The 27,225-nt window shown below is 43.7% G+C and overlaps 1 protein-coding gene across 4 annotated transcripts in view; it reads left to right on the plus strand.

The window, feature by feature from the left end:
• Positions 1-5,133, plus strand: part of Ldb3 (LIM domain binding 3) — a 78,944-nt gene extending 73,811 nt beyond the window's left edge. For all 4 annotated transcript variants that reach the window (XM_004658011.2, XM_004658013.2, XM_004658012.2 and 1 more), the window contains one exon: positions 4,758-5,133. In XM_004658011.2, coding sequence (XP_004658068.2) covers positions 4,758-4,847 — 90 coding nt within the window. In that variant the 3' untranslated portion in view covers positions 4,848-5,133. The remainder of the gene's footprint in view (positions 1-4,757) is intronic.
• The last annotated feature ends 22,092 nt before the right edge of the window (positions 5,134-27,225 follow it).

The raw sequence follows: 27,225 nt of genomic DNA on the forward strand, positions 1-27,225 counted from the left end.
CACCTCAAGGGACTGCCACAGCTGGCCTGTTTCATTGACTCATTCTGTTAGGACTGTGGTCAGCACTACTCATGGTCACCATACCTCCACAGCCAGGCCTGATGCCACTTGCCCTTCCCTAATGTCCCCCTCTTCTGGGTGACATGGAGGCTTCCTCTACTACAAAGTAATCTTGCACCACCTCACCTCACCCATGAGCCATCTCTGAGGCCGTTTCTTCTTGTTTCTCAGTCTCCAGTCCCCCGACACCCTCCCACGTTATTCATCCCTGAATTGTCATAAACAACCAGCCTTTCCAAGGTCAGCTGAAGTTATGAATGTTGGCAGGTGGCTCCTGGCCAGCTCACCCTCGAGATGTCTTGCTATCTCTCCTGAAATCCACGCTCGTCAGGTCACCTTCTTGAAGTTGTCACCAGATTTTCACCAGGAGTTTGAGGTATCCACAAGAGCCTGGTGTATTAACTTTTCACAACTATAATGAAATACCTAGGGCTTATATGCATACAATGCTTAAAAAGGAAAGGAGTTTATCTACCACACAGTTTATGAGGTTCTAGGATGTGGCATCAGCATTACCTCAGCTTGGGAGAGGACCCTTTTGGCTGCATTACGTCATGGCAGGTATTGTGTTTACGGAGAGCTCCCAGGGCCAGATAGGAAGCAAGATAGAGAATGAGTGGGGCGTGGTGGTGCACACCTTTAATTCCAGCACTTGGGAGGCAGAGGTAGGTGAATAGTCATTAATTGGAGGCCATCCTGAGACTACATAGTGAGTTCCAGGTCAGCCTGAGCTACAGCGAGACCCTACCTTGAACCCCTCCCCCAAAAATAGAGAATGGGTGGGGCTTTCATCACAACCTCCTTGCTAGACTAAACAGAGTCCACTATATGTGTGTGTGTGTGTGTGTGTGTGTGTGTGTGTGTGTATATATATATATATATATATATATATATATATATATATGCACACACATAGAGGTAGGGTCTCGCTCTAGCACAGGCTGACTTGAAATTCACTTGGTAGCCTCAGGGTGGCCTTGAACTTATGGCAATCCTCCTACCTCTGCCTCCCAAGTACTGGGAATAAAGGTGTGTGCCACCACCCCCGCCCAGCCCACAATAAATATCTTATATATATATTTATTTATTTGACGGAGAAAGGAGAGAGAGAGAATGGGTGTGCCAGGGCCTCTAGCCACCGCAAACAAACCCCAGACATACGTGCCCCCATGTGCATCTAGCTAACGTGGGTCCTGGGGAATCGAACCTGGGTCCTTTGGCTTTGCAGGCACATGCTTTAACCGCTAAGCCATCCCTCCAGCCCGACAATAAATATTTTAATTCAAAGGTGTGTCCCCAGTTGATTTAACATCCTCCTAGAAGATCCCACTTCATTTTTTTTCTCAATTTTTTTTTTTTTTGATTTTTTGAGGTAGGGTCTCACTCTGGCTCAGGCTGACCTGGAATTCACTATGTAATCTCAGAGTGGCCTTGAACTCTTGGCAATCCTTCTACCTCTGCCTCCCGAGTGCTGGGATTAAAGGCGTGCACCACCACGCCCAGCTATTTTCTCAATTTATTAACATTTTCCATGATTATAAAAACTATCCCATGGTAATACCCTCCCTTCCCCCCTCATTTTTTTTTTAAATGGGAGAGAGTGAGACCAAAAGAGAATTGGTGTGCTAGGACCTCCAGACACATGCGCCATCTTGTGTGTGTCTGGCTTACGTGGGATCTGAAGTCAAGCATGAGTCCTTAGGCTTCTCAGGCAAGCAAGCACCTTAACCACTAAGCCATGTCTCCATTCAAACTCCCACTTCTTAAAGGTCCCAAATCCCAACATCACCCCATTGAAGACCAAGCTTCCAACACATGGATCCTTAGTGAAACAAACCTCATCCAGATCACAGCACCCGCTTACACTCAGCACTATCACATCTGCTGGGGTGTTTTCAGGCAATTTTTCAGCTTATGGCCCATTGGAAGCCCTGTGTGCTCCAAGTATGACTTCTCCTTACTTGGGCCATAGTGATGAACCTTTCCAAGTCCTGTGGAACACACTTGTACTCACTGACCCAAGCTCGGCTCAAGAGGATTTCTTTATCCCTATGGCTGCCTGTATGTGGGGATGGCTTCTAAGGTCAGGATCCAGAAGTGGCCCACTCTGCTCACCAGTGGGATGCTTAGTGCTCTGTCTAAAGCTGGGGCCTAGCCTAGCTAGTGTACCTTCCCAGGCAACTCTACTGTATTGGCATATTGCCCACTTGGGGCCTAGTCTACACACTGGCAATGTAGCCATCTGACAGTGTTAACACTCTGCAACTCCATAAGCTCATGTAACTTCATGTGAACACAGCCCCCTTTGCTAGGGAGTGTGGGGAAAGTTCATGGAATTGGGTTCTTCACCCCTAGACAGGATTCCCAGCTGTACATTTCAGGAGGTCTGTGTCTTAAAGCAAGACATTTGGGCTCTCTGCGTTTCAGTTTTTCAATTGTACAGTGGGGAAAAGCCATTCCTGAACATGAGGTTTGTTTCTTTTTTTTTTTTTTTTTTTTCCTGTGAGAATTAAATGAGCTTATCCTTCTTGAGCCATGGTAGCCTCAACAAAGATTAATCAGTTCTCTTCTTTCTAAAATGTCTCCAGCCTCAAGCTGCGCTCATATATCTTCATTATAGGGATAAGTAATTTTCTCTTCTCTTTGTCATTTCTGTATGCACTTTTCCATATTTGGTTTATCTTTTTTTTTTCATGATAGCATTCCTTCAGGAAAATGTACTATCAATTTTTGTAATATCTTTCTTCTGAAGGTAATTTCATTCACTTTCAGATCTTTTTTTATAATTGTTTTTGCATTTTTATTGACAACTTCCATACTTACAGACAATAAACCATAATTCCCTCCCCTCCCCACTTCCCCTTCAAAAATCCACACTCCATCATGTCCTGTTAGTCTCTCTTTTATTTTTATGTCATCATCTTTTCCTCCTATTATGGTGGTCTTGTGTAGGTAGTGTCAGACACTGTGAGGTCATGGATATCCAGGCCATTTTGTGTCGGAGGGAGCACGTTGTAAGGAGTCCTACCCTTCCTTTGGCTCTTACATTCTTTCTGCCACCTCTTCCCCAATGGACCCTGAGCCTTGGAAGGTGTGATAGAGATATTTCAGTGCTGAGCACTCCTGTCACTTCTTTCCAGCACCATGGTGCCTTTTGGGTCATTCCAGTGGTTACCACCATCTGAAAAGAGAAACTTCTCTAACCAAAAGTGAGGGTAAGCCGGGCGTGGTGGCGCACGCCTTTAATCCCAGCACTTGGGAGGCAGAGGTAGGAGGATCACCATGAGATCGAGGCCACCCTGAGACTCCATAGTGAATTCCAGGTCAGCCTGGGCTACAGTGAGACCCTACCTCGGAAAAACAAAACAAAAAAAAAAAAAGTGAGGGTAGCGTTAACATATGGGTATGAACATTAGGTAAAGTGCTTACAGGGCAGTATGATGAGCATAATAAATGTCACTTTCAGAAATTTTTCTATGGAATTGTTTCTGCAAAGAAAGTTCTCCAGGCAGTATTACTAGGCTACATTGTATACACATCTTCATGGCTGTTGTTCAATATTGTCAAATCAAGCTTGTTCATATGTCCCTAGCAGGCTATATGTAGGCCTCAATCCCTTTTGCATTGCTGATCTTTTAAAATGTGTGTTCATGTGTGTGTGCATGTGGGTGTACAGGTGTGTGTATGCATGTAGAGGCCAGAGGATAGCTTCATGTCGTTTTTCAGGAGCCTTCCACCTTTATTTTGGAAATAGAAGCTCTCATCAGCTTGGAGCTCACCAATTAGGTTAGACTGTCTGGCCAGCAAGCCACTGGGGAGCCACCTATCTCTACCTTCCCAGACCTAGGATTATGAACATTACCATGTTACACTTAAAAAATTTTTTTTTTATTTATTTACCTATGAGAGAGAAAGAGACAGATGGAGAGAAAGAAAGAATAGGCACACCAGGGCCTGTAGCCGCTGCATACAAACTCCAGACCCATGTTCCCTCTTGTGCATCTGGCTTACGTGGGTCCTGGGGAATTGAACCCTGGACCCAGGGTCTCATGCATGCTAAGCAAGTACTCTCCCAGCTGAGCTACATCCTCAGCTCCTAGAAATTTTCATATACTTTATGTCGTGTTCTTTAACCTATGCACTCTACTTTAGTCATTAAGATTTTGTAGCGGAGAGACATAACCTGTGGCCTCCTTTGGCTAGATGACTGAAATTTCTGTTTATATGAAACAGGATCTTGCTATGTAGCCCAGGTTGGCCCTCTAACTTGAGATTCTTCTACCTCAGTCTTCTGAGTCCTGGAATTACAGGGGTTCCCTACCATATCTAACCTAAATGAAAATTTTTTTATGATATCCTTTTCAGGGTGCACATGGTGTTTTTTTTCATGTTTGTTTATTTTTATTTATTTATTTGAGAGTGATAGACAGAGAGAGAAAGAGGCAGATAGAGAGAAAGAATGGCTGTGCCAGGGCCTCCTGCCATTGCAAATGAACTCCGGATGCATGCTCCCCCCATGTGCATCTGGCTAACGTGGGTCCTGGGGAATCGAGCCTCGAACCAGGGTCCTTAGGCTTCACAGGCAAGCGCTTAACCGCTAAGCCATCTCTCCAGGCCCCAAATGAAATCTTTGGCTCACGTTGTTCTGCCTGCAAGCTGCAAGGCCTCATCTCATGCCAGCCTGTTCTCTTTCTCAGGTCTGCCATGTGAACCTGGAGGGGCAGCCATTCTACTCCAAGAAGGACAAACCACTGTGCAAGAAGCATGCGCACGCCATCAATGTGTAGCCGGGAAGACTGCTCCTGGCACCGACCAGAGGAGATTCAAGGAAGCTGGCATGTCTTTTGAAGAGAAGAAGGGAAGAGAGAGGAAGTGATTGAGCCCTTTTGAAGTATAATTTTAGTCTTGTGTACACAAATCGTGTATTTGCATAGTTCAGACTAGAAGCCCAAAGAAGATTCTAAACTGAGCTAGTAATTAATCCAAGGCTGGAATTGCACTTCAGACATTTAGGATAGGATTCCAAGAACTCAAAAGTTGAAAGAAAAAAAAAAAAGAAAGAAAGAAGAAAAAGAAAAGAAAAGCATTGTTCCCAAAGTGACACACCTCCCCTGCCATCATTGTCACCAGCATAGGGACAAGCTCAGGGCAGGGATGGAGAATGTAAAGTGCCCAACATAATTCTGCGATGTTCCCTGGCAAACATGATGAATGCCAAACAGCCCTTGCTGCAGGGTATTTTTAGAGCCATAGCTGAGGGCTGCTTAGCTAAGACCCATCAGGCTTGCCTCACCAAAAAAGGAAGTGTTGCTCCATTAGCATCATGGAGCCACCGCTGCACATCAGACTTCAGACCTTGAGAGAACTTGAAAGGTCTAATGGGAGCCCAGATGTCTGAAGCGATGTCGGGGCGCCAGTTGGCAAGTGACATGGTTCCCGGAAGGGTTCTGGCTCATGCTATTGACAGCTGAGAAAAAATGACACACCCCCATAGCTCCCCCTCTTTCAGTATGAAATAGCCAACCAATGTCCCCTGAAGGCTTAGCTCTTTTTAAAGTTGTGATGGGAAAGTGGAATAGGGTTTATCCAGGATTTTTTTTTTTTTTGCAAAGTATCAGTGCAAGTTTTTTTTTTTTTTTTCCCTTGGTTTTTGGGTTTTTTTTTAAGAGTCTGGGTTTAGTCTCTGTTTTGCTTTAAGAGTTTTCTGAGAATGAGTGTTCTCTGCATGCATTTCACGTCCTTCTCACAGTCACTCACTTACGATGCCTTCCTCACCTCCACTCCAAAACAGGCTTGGTGGGAAGAGAAGAGAGACACAGGATTGCAGAGCAGGCTAGCATGCCCATACTATGGACTGGGGAGAACTTAACATTTTGCCAGCCTCAGGAAGAGTACATGGGCTCTGGACCTCCCACCTTCAGGGCTGTGCTGTTCTCTTCCTGCATTGCCTTTAGTGCAGCATGCTGGTTATGTGCTGACTTCTACAGGAAAAGAATGGTTCATCTGCCAGTTGGGCCAACATTTTGAAAATGCACTAGCTTGGTCAATCTCGTAATTACGAAGAGTATTTATTGGAATAGATTCAGCCTTCAAATTTCCTTATTATGATTACAGGTGGTAGTTTGATTTAAGTAAGTATAGTAAAGCTATTTGGTAGTAGAGAGAAGCGCCCTTCCTGAGGCCAGAGACGAGAGGGTCAGGGTCTCTTTCCATGTGAGGAAGCGCTGCTAGGATGCTAGCTAGAAACAGTGCGAAGCAGGCCGTGTGTGTGTGTGTGTGTGTGTGTGTGTGTGTGTGTGTGTGTTCCTCATTGTAGCACAATATTTTGGGCACTCTTCCAACTCACTGCTGCTCTCTTCTTGCTCCTGTTTTGGGTTTTTCTCTTTGCATGTTTGGAATGTTTCATAGGAATGCACTAGAATTCCTTTGCTTTTGAGAACTGAGGCCACCATGGAACGACCATCCTGCTTAAGGGTGTCTCTTCTCTCTAGAGGACAAGGAAGGGGCTGGCCATGTCCTGGGAGGAAGACCATGTATTTTTCAAGTGTGAAGCTACTGATCTCCTCCATGCAGCTCCAGGGAGGGCATCACTGTGCTCCTTTTTTTTTTTTTTTTTAAATGTAGTAAGAAAATGAATGCCAAGCTTCAGGCAGAGAAAATTCTGCTGGGACAGCTTGGAGATTTGTCGGGAGATGCACACTAGTGCCTTGCAGCCTTCTGTTATTTTTGGAAAGTTCAAATATGCAGGGACAAGGAGTATGCTGACTAAACAGAAAGGCCCTAAGCAGTTGATTAAAGAAAATAAAAACCTCTGGGCCGGGCGTGGTGGCACATGCCTTTAATCCCAGCACTCGGGAGGCAGAGGTAGGAGGATTGCCATGAGTTCAAGGCCACCCTGAGATTACATAGTGAATTCCAGGTCAGCCTGGGCTAGAGTGAGACCCTACCTCAAAAAAAAAAAAAAAAAAAAGAAATCTATTAAATGAAATGATCAGTGATTAGTATTCAGGAAAGGGCAACAAACAAACTCTACAGTTGTTTCCAAAATCCCTTTTTAAAGGTATTGCACATGTACACACATATGTATGTGATCATTAAAAAGTATGTGATAGATTAAGAAGAAAAGCAAAATATCTCTAAGGACAGCTTTACCATTATTTACATTGATGCAGATTTTTTTTTTTTTTTCACATTTCAGAGCTCACCTAGGTTTTGAGAAACATTCTAGGTGCCTGGGGTGTAGATCAGTGGTACGGAATTTTCCCAGCATGCATGAGGCCCTGGCTTCAATTCCTGACACTAGAAAAAGCCAACTTAAAGGTAGCAGGTAAAGGAGGTAGCTTTGAACGTGCCATGACGAAGGCTCTGAGTAGTTCAAGTTGACATCAGCACAGTTTTTAATCGTTCACAGTGAAGAACCCACTGTGATCCACAGCTCTTGTCTGCTTATTGACATTAAGTTATCCATGATAAACTTTCACTTTTTGCAACAGAATGACTTGTATCCATAGCATTTGTTTTAGGAATCTATCTTTTCTAACCTTAATTTTTTGACCCAGGTATTCTTACTTTGGGATTTTTTTTTTTCCTTTTTGGTAATTTTCAGAAGACAAATGTAGAAATGTACTAGAAGTGTGCACAGAACTATTTTGCATGTTTTCAGAGGGGAGGAGGGTGTCTGTGTGAATTCTACTTTTTAGCAAAATAAAACTCAAAAAAAAAAAAAAGGATGTGCAAATGCAGATTTTTTTTCCCATGTAGTTTTTCATGCAACATCAAAAATAACTATGTCTAAGCCAGGCGTGGTGGCACACGCCTTTAATCCCAGCACTAGGGAGGCAAAGGTAGGAGGATCGCCGTGAGTTCGAGGCCACCCTGCGACTCCATAGTGAATTCCAGGTCAGCCTGGGCTAGAGTGAAACCCTACCTTGGAAATCAAAATAATAATATTAATAGTAATAATAATAACTACTTTTAGATGGCCACAAAGAAGAATGCAAGACAAAACTGCCCTGCGAAAAACAGTTCAGTGGGTCAGTTGCTCAACAGCCATGTAGTTACTTTACTTAAAGTTGTGTAAATGACACGAAAGCTTTGCGGACAAAAGGAATGAATGAGTTGAAGGCCCAGTCTTGCCTTGTATTTTTTTTTAATTTTTTTTATTCATTATTTATTTATTTATTTGAGAGCGACAGACATAGAGAGAAAGACAGATAGAGGGAGAGAGAGAGAATGGGCGCGCCAGGGCTTCCAGCCTCTGCAAACGAACTCCAGACGCGTGCGCCCCCTTGTGCATCTGGCTAACGTGGGACCTGGGGAACCGAGCCTTGAACCAGGGTTCTTAGGCTTCACAGGCAAGCGCTTAACTGCTAAGCCATCTCTCCAGCCCTTGCCTTGTATTTTTAGAAAGATTTATTTAGCTATTGGTGGTCTACTGCTCATAGCCAGGTCTTATGAGGCAGCCTCAGACACCTGTGGACTGGGACAACAGGTACTGTGGCCACATGAATGTTCTTTTATTCTATCCTATATTTAATTTTGGTTTTTCGAGGTAGAGTTTCACTCTAGCTCAGGCTGACCTGGAACTCACTATGCATTCTCAGGGTGGCCTCGAACTCACGGCGATCCTCCTACCTCTGCCTCCTGAGTGCTGGGATTAAAGGCGTGCGCCACCACACCTGGCCCTATTATTCTAGTCTAAATGGCTTCAAATCTAGAAAAGTTGCTATATTTATTTCCATTTTGTTTATTTTTGAAATAAACTCAGTAAAATTCTATTTAAAAAGAAATAGTAAAGGTCCTTTAGAAGGTACCATGCTTAACAAAGCCAATTCATATTTCCTGATATTGTTTTTTTCTCTAGGCATTACTTAAAAATAAAGGCATTGAGCTAGGTGTTGCGGCTGGTGTGTATAATCCCAGCACTCAGGACATTGAGATAGGAAGATTGCTGTGAGTTTAAGGCTAGCCTGAGATATAGAGTGACTTCCAGGTCACCCTGGGCTAGAGTGAGAGTGAGACCCTGCCTCAAAAAACAAAAAATTGGGTGTGGTGGCTCATACATTTAATCCCAGTTCTTGAGAGGTAGAGGTATGAGGATTGCTGTGAGTACAAGGCCAGCTTGGAACTGCAGAGTGAATTTCAGGTCAGACTGGATAGAGAGAGACCCTACTTTGAAAAATAAAAAAAACAAACAAATAAACAAACAATCAACAACAATAACAAAAACAAATAGAGGCTGGAGAGATTGCTCAGTAGTTAAAGGCACTAATTTGTAAAGCGTGGTGGTTTAGGTTCAGTACTTTACCACCAACATAAATTAGCCAGATGCACAAAGTGGCACATGCATCTGGAGTTCGGTTTCAGTGGCAAGAGGCCCTGGCATTCATCCTCTCTCTGTCTCTCTCTCTCTCCCCTTGCAAATAAATTAAATAAAGTTTAAAAAAGTCAAGGGGGCCAGGCATGGTAGCACACGTCTTTAATCCCAGTACTCAGGAGGCAGAGGTAGGAGGATTGCAGTGAGTTCAAGACAATCCTGAGACTACAGAGTGAATTCCAGGTCAGCCTGGGCTAGAGTGAGACCCTACTTCGAAAAAACAAACCATAAAACAAACAAAAAAACCCATACAGGGGTATGGAAGTCTACTTTCATGGTAGAGTGCTGGCCTACCATGCATGCATGAAATGCTGAGTTCATTTCCTAGCACCACAAAAAAGGGAGGGGACTATTATATTTGCTTTTAGCTCCTGAATCATATTTTGAAATAGCTGTGAAATTATAAATCAAAATAAAAATCTAGTTTCTTTTGTAGTATTAAAATGATAGTAATTTTACAAATAGACAATGGAGAAAAAGAGCTTATAAAATCATAGAATTTAAAGTTGGTGGATTCCAGGAGATCATTAGACGTTCCCTACATGTGGGAACTAAGGTCTGGAAAAGGAAATGGCTTTCTCATCTTGCACAGCTAGTTACAAAGGCAGCCAGATGCCAAGAAATAAACATGGACTCTGACATGGTAAGACCAAGGTTTAGATCAAGGCTATTATAGACCCTGAATGATACTGGAACTGTTTATGCTTTTTTATCTATCTGAAAAAGAAGGTTATAACACATACGCTATTATAGGACTAGCTTGGAAACCAAACCTGTGTTGAAAGCCATGCGGGGGTTCCAGAGCAAATTCTAAATCAGCCTGGATTAGCAATAAGACTGCTTCAAAATAAAACCATAAAACAACTTTTAAAAAGATCAATTGAGCCGGGCATGGTGGCGCACGCCTTTAATCCCAGCACTTGGAGGCAGAGATAGGAGGATCACTGTGAGTTCAAGGCCACACTGAGCCTCCTAGTGAATTCCAGGTGAGCCTGGGCTAGAGTGAGACCCTACCTCGAAAAACCAAAAAAAAAAAAAAAAAAATCAATTGATCAAATTGTTTTCTGTTTTACTCATTCATTGTTTCAACAAATATTTCTTTTCTGACAGCTGAGAGAATGAGCCTTTCACGAAGGGACCCCTTGCCCCTCTTCAGGAGAAAAGAGGAAACAATGGAAGTGCCTGGTGCACAGCCCCAATAAAATCACTATGGTCTTTAGCCATGCATAAACAGGTCTGGGTTTTTTTTTTATATCTTATTTTTATTTATTTATTTATTAGAGAGAAAGAAAGAATGGATATGCCAGGTCCTCCAGCCGTTTCAAATGAATTCCAGATTGCATGTGCCCTCTTGTGCATCTGGCTAACATGGGTGCTGGGGAATTGAACCAGAGTCCTTTGGCTTTGCAGACCATCGCGTTAATCGCTAAGCCATTCCTCCAGCCCAGGTTTTTTGCTTTGTTTTTCTGATTTTTTTCAAGGTAGGGTCTCACTCTAGCCCATGCTGACCTGTAACTCACTCTGTCATCCCAGGCTGGCCTAGAACTCAAAGTGATCCTCCTACCTTTGCACGCAAGTGTTGGGAGTAAAGGTGTATACTACCACACCTGTCAGCATTTTGTTTTTTATTTATTTTATGTATTTGTGTGTGTTCACATTGAAGTGGATACCTTTTGGATTGATCCTCTAGCTTTCCACTCATTTAAGGCAGGTTTTTCTGTCTGGATTTTTGCTGTATTATTGACTTTGCTGTCTCTCCATGGGCTTCTAGAAAATTCTTTTCTGTCCATTTCTCATTTTGTCAGGGTACTAGGATTTTTTTTTCCAAGATTTATTTATTTATTAGAGACAGAGAGGAAGAGAGAGAGAGAGAGAGACAAACACACAGAGAGAATGGGCATTCCAGGGCCTCCAGCCACTGCAAACAGACTCCAGATGCATGCACTACCATATGCATCTGGTTTACGTGGGACCTGGAGAATCGAACCTGGGTCCTTAGGCTTCACAAGCAAGCACCTTAACCACTAAGCCATCTCTCCAGCCTGGGTTTCTGGCTTTTGACGTGGAATGTATGGATTTAACTCAGGTGCTGTAGCTTAAGTAGCACAAGCTTTATCCACTCAATCTCCTCAATATAATGGTAGGTTTTTTTTGTTGTTGTTGTTTGTTTGTTGTTTTTTATTTTTTTGATTTTTCAAGGTAAGGTCTCTAGCCCAGGCTGACCTGGAATTCACTATGGATTTTCAGGCTGGCCTTGAATGCCTCTTGCCACTGCCTCCTGAGAGTTGGGATTTAAGGAATGTGCTACCATCTCCTGCCCAATAGCAGTGTGTGTGTGTGTGTGTGTGTGTGTGTGTGTGTGTGTGTACACGCATGCGCGCGCATGTGTGTGTGCTGGTTGCTCCAATCTCCTCTACCAGCCTGCAGTAGGAAAAGGAAGGCTTTCAGAAGGCCATTCCTGTAGGCGGAATATGTGGTAAAAAGGCATCTTGAATCAAGATGAGTGGGAAACCATCCCAATAAACACGTTCTGGAAAGAACAACAATAACAGAAACCAAATAGTCACTGAGTGCCCAGCCAGATGCCAGGTACAGTTCTGGACTCTGAGAACTTGAATTCAATAGACAATAACTCTGCTTTTGTGAAATGTGGACTCCAATGAATCAGTCAAACAAGTAACACATGCCAGGGGTTTGGACTGTTTGCACTGGTTAAGGCTGCCATGCAGCATGAAGCTGGGCAGAGACTCGTTCATAATAAGGACACAGAATGAAGGCAGAGTTCTGGGAAACAGTAGTTGGATGAAGATAAACATATTTTCAGATATAGATATATATGGACATATGTCTCAAGAAACATAAAAGCAAATGTTTACAAAAGAAGCTGGTACACAACTATTCACAGTGGCATCATCTGTAACAGCTAAAAAGTAGAAACAAAGCCGGGCATGGTGGCGCACGCCTTTAATCCCAGCACTCGGGAGGCAGAGGTAGGAGGGTCACCGTGAGTTCGAGGCCACCCTGAGACTACGTAGTGAATTCCAGGTCAGCCTGAGCTGGAGAGAGACCCTCAAAAAACAAACAAAAAATATGTATTTTTATTTGTATTTATTTACTTATCAGAGAGAGGGGTGGGGGATGGGCATACCATGGCCTCTACCCACTGCAAACAAACTCCAGACTCTGGGGAGTTGAACCTGGGTCCTTAGGCTTTGCAGGTAAGTGTCTTAACTGCTAAACCATCTCTCCAGCCCAATACACCCATCTTAAAGAAAAAAAAATTTTTTTTAAAGTATCAAGTCGGGGCTGGAGAGATGGCTTAGCAGTTAAGTGCTTGCCTGTGAAGCCTACAATTCCTCAGGACCCACATAAGCAAGATGCACAAGGTGGCACATGCGTCTGGAGTTTGTTTGCAGTGGCTGGAGACCCTGGTGTGCCCATTCTCTCTCTATCTGCCTCTTTCTCTCTCTGTCTGTCACCCTCAAATAAATAAATAAATAAATAAATAAATAAATAAATAAAAACAAAAAAAAAATTTGTAAGTATCAAGTCTACCCAACCCACTGTTATCCTAGTTTGGCAGCATAGCATGCTGTGGCCTGTTGGTTATTTCCCTTTGTCATCAGGGCTGACTGAAGCTGTAACTCTGTCATTGCACTGCATAAAGATTATCATGAATATAGCTAGTCCATGAAAAGATCCAAGTTTAGGTTTGAAGTCTGGCTTCTACTAAACACATATCACTTTTGTGCCACTGGAAAATCCAAAGTGAAACCATCTAAGTGAGGGACCATCTATGAATTTTCATGCCACAGACATTCATACCCTGAGTAAGGCAAGGCTCTGTTGTGGTATGGAGGATGGCAACAAAAGCTGGACGTGGTCCTCTGTGCCTGTAATCTCAGAACTCAGGAGACTGAAGCTAGGTGATCATGAGCTTAAGTTCAGCCGGGACTACACAGTGATATCCTATCTCCAAGAAGAGGGAATGGGCTGCAGAGATGGCTCAGAGGTTAAAGGCACTTGCTTTCAAAGTCTAACAGCCTGGGTACATTCCCCAGTACCCGCATAAAGCCAGATGCACAGAATGGTGCTTGAATCGAGTTCGTTTGCAGTGGTGGCAGACCATGGTGGGACCATCATCACAAACTCTCTTTCCCTTTTTCTTTGTTTCTCTCTAATAAATAAAAATATTTTTTTAAAGGGGGAGGAGCTGGAAGGCTGGAGAGATGGCTTAGCAGTTAAGGCACTTGCCTGAAAAGCTTAAGGACTCAGGTCCAACTCCCCAGGACCCACGTAAGCCAGATACACAAGGTGGCACATGTGTCTGGAGTTCATTTGCAGTGGCTGGAGGTCCTGGTACACCCATTCTCTCTCTCTCTCTCTCAAATAAATAAATAAATAAATAAATAAGTAAGTAACAAGTATTAAAAGATAAACTGGGTGTGGTGGCTCATGCCTGTAATCCCAGCACTTGGGAAACAGCAGTAGGAGGATCACCATGAGTTTGAGGCCACCCTGAGACTATATAGTGAATTCCAGGTCAGCCTGAGCTACAGTGAGACTCTACCTCAATAAATAAACAGATAAATGGACTGGAGCAATGACTCAGCAGTTAAGGCACTTGCCTGCAAAGCCTAATGATCCAAGTTTGATTTCCCAGTGTCCATGTAAAGCCAGATGCAAAAAGCGGCTCATGCATCTGGAGTTCATCTACAGCTGATGTGTCCATTCTTCTTCTCCCTCCTGCTTTCTCTTTCTCTCTCTCTACTCAGGGCTTAGTGGTGCACACCTCTAATCCCAGCATTTAGGAGTCAAAGGTAGGAGAATTGCTGTGTATTTGAGGTCACCCTGAGACTCCATAGTGAATTCCAGGTTAGCCTGAGCTAGAATGAGACCCTACCTCAAAAAATAAAATAAATGAAATGAAATAAAACAAAGGGCTGGAGAGGTGGCTCAGCTTAACACTTGCTTGCAAAGACTTACAGTCTGGGTTCATTCAACAGGAGCCATGTAAAGCCAGATATGCCAAGTGGTGCATGCATCTGGAATTTGTTTGCAGTAGCAAAAGGCCCTGTTGTGCCCATTCTCTCTCTCCCTCTCTCTTTGAAACTAAATAAATAATTTTTTAAAAAAAGAGGGGAAGGAGGAGGAAGAAGAAATAGCAATAAGCAGTCTTGTCCTGAGAGATCGCAGTGGGTGCTATAGGAAGATAAAAAGAGCTGTGTGTTGGCAAAGGAATGACTCTCTGAGAGTCTCACTCACACTGAGAGGCCAGGAATGACCAGACTGTGGAGGTAAAGTTCATTTGCAGTGGCTGGAGGCTCTAACATGCCTCTTTCTCTCTCCTTCTCTCTCTTTCTCAAATAAACAAAATGGAAAAAAAAAAAAAAGCCAGCTGTTGGGCTGGAGAGATGGCTTAGCGGTTAAGCGCTTGCCTGTGAAGCCTAAGGACACCGGTTCAAGGCTCGGTTCCCCAGGTCCCACGTTAGCCAGATGCACAAGGGGGCGCACATGTCTGGAGTTCGTTTGCAGAGGCTGGAAGCCCTGGCGCGCCCATTCTCTCTCTTCCTCTATCTGTCTTTCTCTCTATGTCTGTCGCTCTCAAATAAATAAATAATTAAAAAAAAAAAAAGCCAGCTGTGATGGCGCACGCCTTTAATCCCAATACTCGGGAGGCAGAGGTAGGAGGATCACCATGAGTTCGAGGCCACCCTGAGACTTCGTAGTGAATTCCAGGTCAGCCTGGGCTAGAGCGAGACCCTGCATTGAAAAACCAACCAACCAAGCAAACATAAAGGAATATAGAGGACTTGAGGTGGTTTCTACATCCTGAACGGGGCTTGAGAGCAGAGGTAAGGGGAGTGGGGAGAAGAGATAAGGGGGGGCTTGGCTGTGCTGCAGAGCACCCACAAGTTCCTCCTGCAGAAGGAGGAAATAAATGGTAGAGTCCAAGTAAAAATTAAGAACCTGACTTCTGATAAAAAGCATGCCATGTGTTTTCCATACAAAACTTTTCACTTGGAACAGTGTGCAGAGTTGCTTATCAAGCGGGTCTGGATGAGTGAGAAGACTGTCCAAGTTGGAATGCAGGTTGTCTGAACCCTGGAACACAGCAGCACTGTATGGCCACGAAGTCTGGGAAACGCCAATCGACGCTTGTCTACACACCCACACACATTGCACACATTGCTTTACCTAATTGGAATCATACTGTGCCCATGGTTCTAAGGTGCGTTGTCTTTTAAAGACCATTTGCTCTGTGACCGTGAACTTCACTGTACGGTCCTGCTTATACTTCTGTAAACTACAACTGAAGGATTATCTGAGACCAAGGGTTATGAGCTCATCTGTTTATCCGAGTTTCAGGATACATGCTGCCATTAATGCTGTCAAGGCACTCACCCCCTTTTCTGAGCAGTGAACGAACAGCTCCGAGAGCCTTGGGTTCTCGTGTGCAGGTTTTGCTCTCCTGCCTAATCTGGATGCTGCCCGGCCATCCAAGTCTCACTGTTACACGACGGGCCATATGCGTGCTCCTCCCAACCTTTATTCCAGTACAGTGATTGGTTCAAGAACCGCGGCTGGAGAGATAGCTTAGTGGGTAAGCACTTGCCTGTGAAGCCTAAGGACCACGGTTTGAGGCTCCATTCCCCCAGGACCCACGCTAGCCAGGTGCAAAAGGTGGCGCATGCATCTGGAGTGTTCGTTTGCAGTGGCTGGAGGCCTGGAAGCGCCCATTCTGTCTCTCTATCTGCCTCTTTCTCTCTCTGACTGTTGCTCTCAAATAAATAAAAATTAAAAAATTTAAAAAAAAACAAAACAAACAACAAAAAAAGAGGAGGTAAGGGGAAGAGGAAGGAAGGAAGGAAAGATGAAGAAATAATAATTAGGATTAAGAAAAAAGAAGAAGTGGGTTTGTGAACCAAGCCAGGACAATCAGAATCCTTCCCCAGCAATATGCTAAAACTGGAACCTGTACAAAGACCTTCTCTTCTGTCACTGGTGGTTGTGCGTGGAAGCCAGGAACATCTGTCTGCACTAGGACAGAACAAAGCCACCTGGCACTGAGAAGTAAAAAGTAAAAATGAGACAGAGTGTGTGTCTGCTTACAGGCAGGCTCCTGGACCTAGTCATTCCCAACATGCCTATTTTTTCCTTGGTTTAACAATGTTCCCTTTTTATCCTTGGCCTTCTTTTTAAAATATTATTTACTTATTTATCATTTGAGAAAGAGAGAGAATGGGCATGCCAGGGCCTCCTTGCCACCGCAAAAGAACTCCAGATGCACACACTACTTTGTGCATCAGCCTTCCGTGGGTAATAGGGACTCAACCAGGCTTTGCAAGCAAGACCCTTTAACCACTGAGCCATCTCTCCGCTCCCATCCTTGAACCTCTTTAAATTAGGGTTTTGGCTTGGGTGGGAGTGTGGCTCAGTGCTATAGTACTCACCTAGCATGTGTAAGGCCCTAGGTGAAATCCCCAGCATTGTAAAACAGACACGTAGGGCTGGAGAGATTGCTTAGCGGTTAAATGCTTGCCTGTGAAGCCTAAGGACCCCGGTTCGAGGATCAATTCCCCAGGACCCACATAAACCAGACGCACAAGGGGGTGCATGCATCAGGAGTTCATTTGCAGTGGCTGGAGGTCCTGGCATGCCCATTCTCTATCTGCCTCTTTCTCTCTCTCTCTGTTACTCTCAAACAAATAAATAAAAATGAGCCAAAAATTTTTTAAAAAGACATGTATACATATACACACATATAGGCAAACAGATAGCCAAGGTTTCTGTTACTTTCAACCCAAAGAATCTCAACTGTAATGTCCATTGCTAAATTCTGGTTGGTGCCCTAATAACCTGGCACCCAGCTTACCCATGCCACTGCATGTATCTAAGCATCTAGTGTAGCAAAGAAGTGTGCTTGCATTGCTTCAGGCAAATCCCACAGTGCTGCTGCCCCACAGCCCATCTGGATGAGGCTCTGGAGCTGTCTCTGGCTAACCCTCCACCCTGCTGCCACCCGCCAGCTTCTCCCTGTGTATTCTTTCTCTCTGTGAACTGTAAGTACCACCCAGTCACCGAAAGTAGGAATACAGAGTCATTCTAGTGCCTATCTTCTCCCTCCCACAATGGCTGTTTCTGACAAACAGCAATTACCACAGGTGGCCCAATGTGCCGCCTGAATCTGTCTTCGTCTCCGACCCTGGGATCCTGCCTTCAGACAGCACTCCTTTGCCCTATCTCACCAGCTTTCTAAGTGATCTCTTCTCTCCATTTTGACCCTGGGATCCTGCCTTCAGACAGCACTCCTTTGCCCTATCTCACCAGCTTCCTAACCCATCCATCCATCTGCTGTTCAGGACCTCTCTGAACCTGAATGTGACCATCCATCGAATGGACCTATATAACAGTCCGATAGGACTTCCTATCACCCCCTTGGTACAACATTCAGACCCGTACATGCTAGGGCTCATTAGCCTCTCTTGGCCTGGCTTCCTGACTCCATATGTACAGAACCCAGTGTTTTCTTGGCCGCTCCTTCACTCCTCCACATTTCCACAACACTTCACTGTCTAGCAATTGTCTGTTTATGTACCCATATCTCTCATCTCTTTTCACAAGAAGCAGTTTGTGAAGAATGACTATTTGGAGCATATTTTGACATTAGCCAGGCTGTGAAAAACTCTGACTTCTTTCTAGAACACTGAATGATGCCCTTTTTTTTAATTCTTTTTTTGGTTTTTCAAGGTTGGTTCTCACTCTAGCCCACTATGGAGTCTCAGGGTGGTTCCTGAGATACTTTTGTCAAGGAGTTTCCACCTATCAGCTAGAAGACACTTAGAAGCAAAATGACAAAATAATGCCATCATTGTGTGATCACTTAGCTGAGAAACAAGTTCCTTTTTCATAAACAAATTCTAGTCAAAAACCAAAGCATTTTATTAAGTAAATTCTTAGACTATCCTTCCATTTGAAAATGGGTTGTTCCTTTATCTGATTCTAGTCCAAAGTTATTTGATGCAGAATAGTGTTTCGATTAAGGGAAGGAGTCAGCTACTAGTTGTTTTATTTTATTTTGTTTTTTCTAGTGAAACATTCGGGAAAGCTGTCTGTGGCAGGCTGGGGAGCAAAGTAACTAAAGTGAGCCTGGGCCAGAAAGAAGGCAAGTGGTGCTGGCTTGTGGCCACGCTGCAGAGCCCTTCCTGCTGATTTTTTTTTTATTTTGTTTTTTATTTATTTGAGAGCGACAGACACAGAGAGAAAGACAGATAGAGGGAGAGAGAGAGAATGGGCGCGCCAGGGCTTCCAGCCTCTGCAAACAAACTCCAGACGCGTGCGCCCCCTTGTGCATCTGGCTAACGTGGGACCTGGGGAACCGAGCCTCGAACCGGGGTCCTTAGGCTTCACAAGCAAGTGCTTAACCACTAAGCCATCTCTCCAGCCCCTGATTTTTTTTTTAATTAACTTTTATTTGTCATTACAGACAGAGAGAGGGAGAGAAAAAAAGAGAAAGAGACAATGGGTGCACCAAAGCCTCTAGCCACTGTAAACGCACTCCAGACACATGCGCCACCATGTGCATCTGGCCTATGTAGGATCTCGAGAATCGAACCTGGGTCTTTAAGCTTCATAGGCAAGCGCCTTAACCACTAAGCCATCTCTCCAGCCCCATTCCTGTGTTCTTGTTCCTAGTAGCTACCAGAGGGATGAACTGGAGAACGGAGGCACAGGCTGGAGAAGGACCTAGCTAGCCTGAGATCCCGGTTTACAAGGCTTCTCTTTAAGAAAAAGAATAGAAGCTGGGTGTGGTGGCGCAGATGTAGGTGGATCACCGGAAGTTCAAGGTCACCCTGAGACTAGTGAATTTCAGGTCAGCCTGAGCTAGAGAGAACCTAACTCGAAAAACAACAAACAAAAAGAATAGAGGCCTGGAAAGATGGCTTAGCAGTTAGGGAGGGCACTTGCCTGTGAAGCCTAACAACCCAGGTCCCCCAGTACCCACATAAAGCCAGATCCACAAAGTGGTGCATGTCCCTGTAATTTGCAGTGGCAAGAAGCCCTGGTGTCTTTCCCTCCCTCTCTCTCTCTCTCTCTCTCTCTCTCTCTCATGCTGTCTCTCTCTACTTGCAAATAAATAAATAAAAATTGAGAAAGTAAAGCTGGGTATGGTGGTGCACGCCTTTAATCCCAGCACTCGGGAAGCAGAAGTAGGAGGATTGCTGTGAGTTCAAAGCCACCCTGAGACTAATTCCTGTTCAGCCTGGGCTAGAGTGAGACCATACCCTGAAAAACAAAACAAAACAAAAAATAGCACTTGCCTTTACTTTCACTTTCACTAAAACTTAGCTTGCCAAAAAAGAAAGAAAGAAAAAAGCCAGGCGCCATGGTACATGCCTTTAATCCCAGCTCTTGGGAGACATTGCTAGGAGGATAGCCGTGAATTCTGAGATTACATAGTGAATTCCAAGTCAGCCTGAGCTAGAGCAAAACTCTACCTCGAAAAAAACATACATAGAGAAAGAAAGAAAAGAAGGAAGGAGAAAGCAGGCAAACAAGCAAGCAAGCAAAAAGGAAGGAAGAAAAAGATTTTTTTTAAGAAGGGCTGGAGTGATTGCTTAGTGGTTAAGGCACTAGCCTGTGAAGCCTAAAGACCCATGCTCGACTCTCCAGGTCCCCCATACACCAGACACACAGGTGATGCAAGTGTGCAAGGTCACATATGCGCACCAGCTGGCACATGTGTCTGAAGTTCAATTGTAGTGGCTGGAGGTCCTAATTGTTTTGGTTGTTTTTATTTGAGAGCAACAGAGAGAGAAAGGCAGATAGAGAGAGAGAGAATGGGCGCACCAGGGCCTCCAGTCACTGCAAACGAACAACAGATGCATGCGCCACCTTGTGCATCTGGTTTACGTGGGTCCTGGGGAATCAAGCCTCTAACAGCGGTCCTTAGGCTTCACAGGCAAGCACTTAACCACTAAGCCATCTCTCCAGTCCAAACCCAGGTTTTTGTTTGTTTGTTTGTTTGTTTTAGTTCGATTTTAGTTTTTCGTGGTAGGGTTCACTCTAGTCCAGGATGACCTGGAATTCACTATGTAGACTCAGGGTGGCGGCCTTGAACTCTCAGTGATCTGCCTACCTCTGCCCCCCCCACACACACACCCCGAGTGCTGGGATTAAAGGCATGCACCACCACTCCTGGCTAAACCTAGGTTTTGTTTTGTTTTTTTTTTAATGTATATTTTATTTTATTTATTTGAAAGGGAGAGAGAATGACAGAATGGGCATGCTATGGCTTCCAACTACTACAAATGAACTCTAGATGCATGCACCACTTTGTGCATCTGGCTTACATGGGTTCTGGGAAACCAAACTGTGGTCCCTTGGCTTTGCAGGCAAACACCTTAACCATTAAGCCATTTCTCCAGCTCCCAAACCCAGGGTTTTTGTATGCTAAGCAAGCACTGAGTACATCCCTAGACTTAAGTTACTTATTATTAAAAATAAAACAAACAAACTAACTAACTAACAACAACAACAAAAAAACCTGATGGATGCCCTGAAGAAGGTATCATTGTGAAATTCATATTCCCTGTTAGGTGCTCTGGCTTGAAAAGCAGGAGACCAGGTGAGCTGCTTTGCAGGAGGGTCACTAAGCCAGCCCAGGAGTGCGTAACCAAAGTTTTGTAAGGAGGAGATTCCAGAGCAAAGAGCTGGATGCTAGCCCAGGCTGAAGCAGAAGTCACATGCTAATTACCGCATTGCACTGGGCTCTATTTGAAGTATGTGTAGCTCATTAAGAGTTTTACAGTTGTTTTCTCTCCTCAGTGACGTAAACACCAGTGGACAAATCACTTTCTAGAAGGCAAAGGGAAGGCAACTAACTCTCTGCCAACCACCTTGCAAACCCTAAGTTAATCCTCACATCTGTTCTAATACACACACACACACACACACACACACACACACAGGTTTTTCAAGGTAGGGTTTAACTCTAGCCCAAACTGACCTGGAATTCACTATGTAGTCTTAAGGTGGCCTCAAACTCACTGAAATTCTCCTACCTCTGCCTCTCAAGTGCTGGGATTAAAGGCACGCACCACCACATGCAGTTTATATTAATATTTATCTTCTTTCTGTGCAGGTAGGAATTGGGACTCTAAGAATGGATGAGCTTCGTCTAAAGTCAAAAAGTAGGACATACAAGGGGTAAGGAATGTTATTCAGTTGGTAGAGTGTTTGCCTAGCATGAATGAAGCCCTAGGTTCGAGCTTCAGCACTGCATAAAACTGGGCACAGGACTGGAAAGATGGCTCAGTTGTTTAAGGCACTTACTTGCAAAATCTAGTGGCCCAGGTTCAATTCCCTAGTACCCATGTAAAGCCAGATACCCAAAGTGGTGCATGTGTTTGGATTCACTTGCAGTGGCAAGAGCCCTGGAACGCCCATTCTTTCTCTCCAAATAATTAATTAAATAAAATATTAAAAAAAAAAACAAAACAGGCATGCCTTTAGTCTCAACACTTGAGAAATGAATCAGGAGGATCAGAAGTTCAAGGTCATTCTTGGCTACACAATGAGTTCCTGGCACCTTGGGCTACGAGGAAATTCCATGTCAGGAAAAAAAAAAAAAAAAGGAAGACTGGAGATATGGCTCAGCAATTAAAGTTACTTGCTTGGCAAAGCCAGATAGCCCAGGTTTAATTTACCAGTACCCATATAAGGTCAGATGCCAGATGCAGAAAGTGGCGCATGTATCTGGAGTTCATTTCCCGTGGCAGGAGGCCCTGGCATGCCGTGCCTGTACTCACTCTGTCTCTGTCTGCCAATATATATATCTATATATCTATATCTATATCTATATCTATCTATATCTATATCTGTATCTATATCTATATCTATACATATGTATATATTATGATATTATTAATATTATAATATATATATGTAAATAGGACATGCAGGAGTTTAACTCCACCAAGGTTATATTCTTCCTACCACATTATGCTAAGCCTGTTTCTGGATGCCTCTCTGGTGGATGAAAACAGAAACAGTAAAGAAAACAGTGGGATTGGCTTTAAGTTTCAAGGAAGAAAGATAAGACTTTCCATGAGCTCTTGGATAGTGGAAAGTTCCAGGAAGGGATTTCTGGGATGTTCTATGGCTGGCATTGTAGTGCCCTATCTCACCAAGCCAGATCTGCTGAATCTGGACTCAGAGAGTGAAGGGTTCATGGGACATCCGCTGGGAGTGTCCACTGAGGTCTGCTTTATACAGTTTATAATTCTCTGTAAACAGCTTGCTGTTCCTAATTAAACCTGTATGGTCATGTTTGAACTTTTAGGAAACAAGGGTTTCTTTTTTATGGTTCTTGGTGGTAAAACCAGAACCCTCTTGAATGCATAGGCTTCTTTTTATCTGTTGAGTACTGACTTCGAGACTATCTAGTCTAGAAACATATGGATCCTGGAAAATACTCAGCAAATGCTCTGGTGAAGGGACTCTTAGCAGTCATTCTCCATCTCTTTCCATTTCCACAGAGCAGGGCTCCAGGACACCAATATCATTCATGCTGGGAGGGAAGGATGTCAGCTCTCCCAATTAGAAAGTACTACCTAAGCTAGGCATGGTAGCACACACCTTTAATCCCAGCACTCAGGAGGCAGAGGTAGGAGGATCACCATGAGTTTGAGACCACCCTGAGACTACATAGTGAATTCCAGGTCAGCCTGGTCTAGAGCAAAACCCTACCTCAAAAGATCAAAACAGGACTGGGGAGATGGTGCTTGCTTGCCTGCAAAACCAAAGGATCTAGTTTGATTCCCCAGGACCCACGTAAGCCAGATGCATAAGGTGGCGCATGCATCTGGAGTTCATTTGCAGCAGCTGGAGGTTCTGGCATGCCCATTCTCTCTCTCTCAAATAAATAATAAAATATTTTTAAAAATAAAAATTGAAACAAAACAAAAGGTATTACCTTACGGTAGTTTTTAAATTTTATTTATTAGAGAAAGAAAGAGAGAGATATATAGAGAGAAATAATGAATGCACCAAGTCCTCCAGCCACTGCAAACAAACTCCAGACCCATGTGCCACCTTGTGCATCTGGCTTATGTGAGTTCTGGAGAATTGAACCTGGGTCTTTTGGCTTTGCAGACAAGTGCCTTAACAGCTAAGCCATCTCTCCAGCCCAAGAGTAATATTTGAAAAAAATTTGTAGCTTGGAATGATTTACTCTTCTCTTAGAGACAGGAACTCAATGAAACTAACTTGGTCTGAAATTAGAAATAAAAGAAATGAATGGGTTTAGGTAATCTTAATTTTTTGCCAATTTAGAAAGGAATATGTGCTTATTAAATAAAACATGAAAAATACATATAAGTAGAAAGAAGAAAAAATGGTCATGGTCTCCCTACACAGAGACAACTATTATTCAGCATTTGGCCCATTTTCTACTAAAAGAATGTGGTGGATTGGGATGTAGCTCAGTTGGTAGAGTGCTTGCTAGAATGCACAAAGCCCTGTGTCCGACCCCTAGCACCCATAAAACTGGGTGTGTTTGCACACTCCTGTAATCCCAGAACACACACTCACACTCACAAATGATGTAACAACACTTCTTTTTTAATACACACACACACACACACACACACACACACACACATATATATATATATATTTTTTTTGTTGTTGTTTGTTTGTTTGTTTTTTCGAGGTAGGGTCTCACTCTAGCCCAGGCTGACCTGGAATTCACTATGTATTCTCAGGGTGGCCTCGAACACACGGCAATCCTCCTACCTCTGCCTCCTGAATGCTGGGATTAAAGGTGTGTGCCACCATGCCTGGCAAGTAAAAAATATTTTTAAAATATATTTTATTTATTTATTTGCGAGAACGAAGGACACAGAGAGAGAGAGAATGGGCACGCCAGGGCCTCCAGCCACTGCAAACAAACTCCAGATGCATGTACCCTTGTGCATCTGCCTTACGTGGGTCCTGGAGAGTTGAATTGGGATCCTTTAGCTTTGCAGGCAAACACCTTAACTGCTAAGCCATCTCTCCAGTCCAACACTTTTTACTTTTTTTTTTTTTTGGGTTTCGAAGTAAGGTCTCATTGTGGCTCAGGCTGACCTGGAATTCACTATGTAGTCTCAGGGTGGCCTTAAACTCACAGTGATCCTCCTAACTGTCTCCTGAGTGCTGGGATCAAAGGCATGCGCCACCATGCCGGGCTAATACTTTTGGCTTTTGATTGTGGCAGGAACATTTCATAGAACTTGAAACATAGTAACCCACGCTGCCAGTACTCTACATATTTAGAAAATCTGCTGCTGACAGAGGACGGAAAAGATGCCTGGAGCCAGAGATATAGTTTCTATAGTGCTCGCCTGGTATAGGCAAACCCCGAATTTGATTTCCAATACCATAAAAATAACACTTGAAAGGATAGTTTTCTATTAATTTTTTGTGGGTTTTTTTTTTTTTTTCAAGGTAGGGTCTCACTCTAGATCAGGCTGACCTGGAATTTACTGTGTAGCCTCAGGGTGGCCTCAAACTCATGGCAATCCTCCTACCTCTGCTTCTCAGGTGCTGGGATTAAAGGCATATGCCACCATGCCAGGCTAATTTTATTTATTTATTTTTATTTTTATTTTTATTTTTTGGTGTTTCAAGGTAAGGTTTTGCTCTAGCCCAGGCTGACCTGGAATTCATTATGTAGCCTCAGGGTGGCCTCAAACTCAGTGATCCTCCTACTTCTGCCTCCCAAATGCTGGGATTAAAGGTGTGCGCCACCATGCCAGGCTTATTCTTTTTAAATATTTTATTTATTTATTTGCTTGAGAGGGAAAGCGAAAGAGGCAGGGAGAGAAAGAAGAGACAGAGAGAGAGAGAATGGGCATGCCAGGGCCTCTAGCCACTGCAAAGAAACTCCAGACACGTGTGCCACCTTATGTATCTGGCTTTACAAAGGTATTGGGGAATCAAATCCAGGTACTTAGGCTTTGCTGGCAAGCCCTTTAACTGATGAGCCAACTCTCCATCCCAGGCATGACTACTTTTAACCCGAATATACATAGATTTGAGCATGGTGGTGCACACCTTTAATTCCAGCACTCAAGAGGCTGATGTAGGAGGATGGCAGTGAGTTTGAGGCCAACCTGGGGTTAAGGAGTGAGTTCCAGGTCAGCCAGGGCTAAAGTGAGACCTTACATTAAAAAAAAAGAGAGAGCCAGGCGTGGTGGCGCACACCTTTAATCCCAGCACTCGGGAGACAGAGGTAGGAGGATTGCTATGAGTTCAAGGCCACCCTGAGATGACAGAGTTAATTCCAGGTCAGCCTGGACCAGAGTGAGACCCTACCTCGAAAAACCAAAAAAAAAAAAAAAAAAAAAAAAAAAACTAAGCCTAAGGGCTGAGATGTGGCTCAGTGATACACTGGTTGCCTCATGTATTTAAGGCCCTGGGTTTGGTTCCCTAAACCAAAAAAAAAGAGAGAAAAAGAGAGAGAGAAAAGAAAAAGAATCAGACTATTCACAGTCACCCAGATGCATGTCAAGTGGCTGCCATGCTGGCTCTAGCAATTCTATGTATTTGTAAAATGCAGTCTCAAAGTATATGGTGGGTAGGGCTTGAAAGCTGGCATTGAAAATGCAGCATCTGCCATTTCAAACAGTAACAGAACTCAGAATATTTTTCAGCAATGAGAAATGCCACTCCAAGATAAAAATGGAAAGATGGGCTCACAATTTGTCTTTAAAGAGGAAGTCAGTCATTAGCTACCTTCTGACACCCCAACAATTAGGCTTGGAAGAAGAGGAGGTATCTCCAGAGAGGTGCCAAATAAATAGGAGATAAGAGACTATAAAAATGAAAAGCCTCTTGGTCTTTCATCACAGGATAATCCAATGCATGTGAATTAATGGCAAAAAGCTCAGTAATAGCCTCTGTGAGGAAGTAGGAACTGTGTAGCAGGATATCCTTTTTCCGCACTAAAGCACCCAATTCTTTCAATTTTATATACAGCGGAAGCAATTAATTGTACTAGAAAGAAATCCACAGCTGGCTTTTCCTGACCGCCCCATAAGCAGCAAGCACTATTGTTCAGCTTCCGGGATAGTGGAAAGTCACTCTACCGCAAGGCTGAGATTTTCCTGATTGTTTAGTTTGACTTTTCCAATGATAAATACATGTGCTAGCATCTAGAATTCTCTTGTCATCACACATTTCTAGTATAAGCAACTGTCAAAAGTTAATTTTTTTTGTTCATTTTTAATTTATTTATTTGAGAGTGACAGAGAAAGAGAGAGAGAGAGAGAGAAAGAGGAAGATAGAGAGAGAATGGGCACATCAGGGCCTCCAGCCACTGCAAACCAACTCTAGATGCATGTGCCCCCTTGTGCATCTGGCTAACATGGGTCCTGGGTAGTGGGGAGGGGATTGTGATCACAGTATATTGTTTATATGAAGTTGTCAATAAAAGAGTCTTTGAAATGTATTATTATTTGCAAGTAAAGAGAGGGAGCAATAAAGGTGGGAGTTAAGCCATTTTTTTTCCAGCCCCATCAATAAAAAGATTTTTTTTTTTGTTGTTTTTTAAAAGCAGGGGCTGAGCCGGGTATGGTGGCACACACCTTTAATCCCAGCACTTGGAAGGCAGAGGTAGGAGGATCACCATGCGTTCAAGGCCACCCTGAGACTACATAGTGAATTCCACGTCAGCTTGTATTCGACAGAAACTCTACCTCAAAAAAAAAGTAAAGCAGGGGCTGGAGAGATGGTTTAGCCAT

The sequence above is a fragment of the Jaculus jaculus genome, chromosome 18 (assembly GCF_020740685.1).
Source record: "Jaculus jaculus isolate mJacJac1 chromosome 18, mJacJac1.mat.Y.cur, whole genome shotgun sequence".
NCBI classification, from domain to species: Eukaryota; Metazoa; Chordata; class Mammalia; order Rodentia; family Dipodidae; genus Jaculus; species Jaculus jaculus.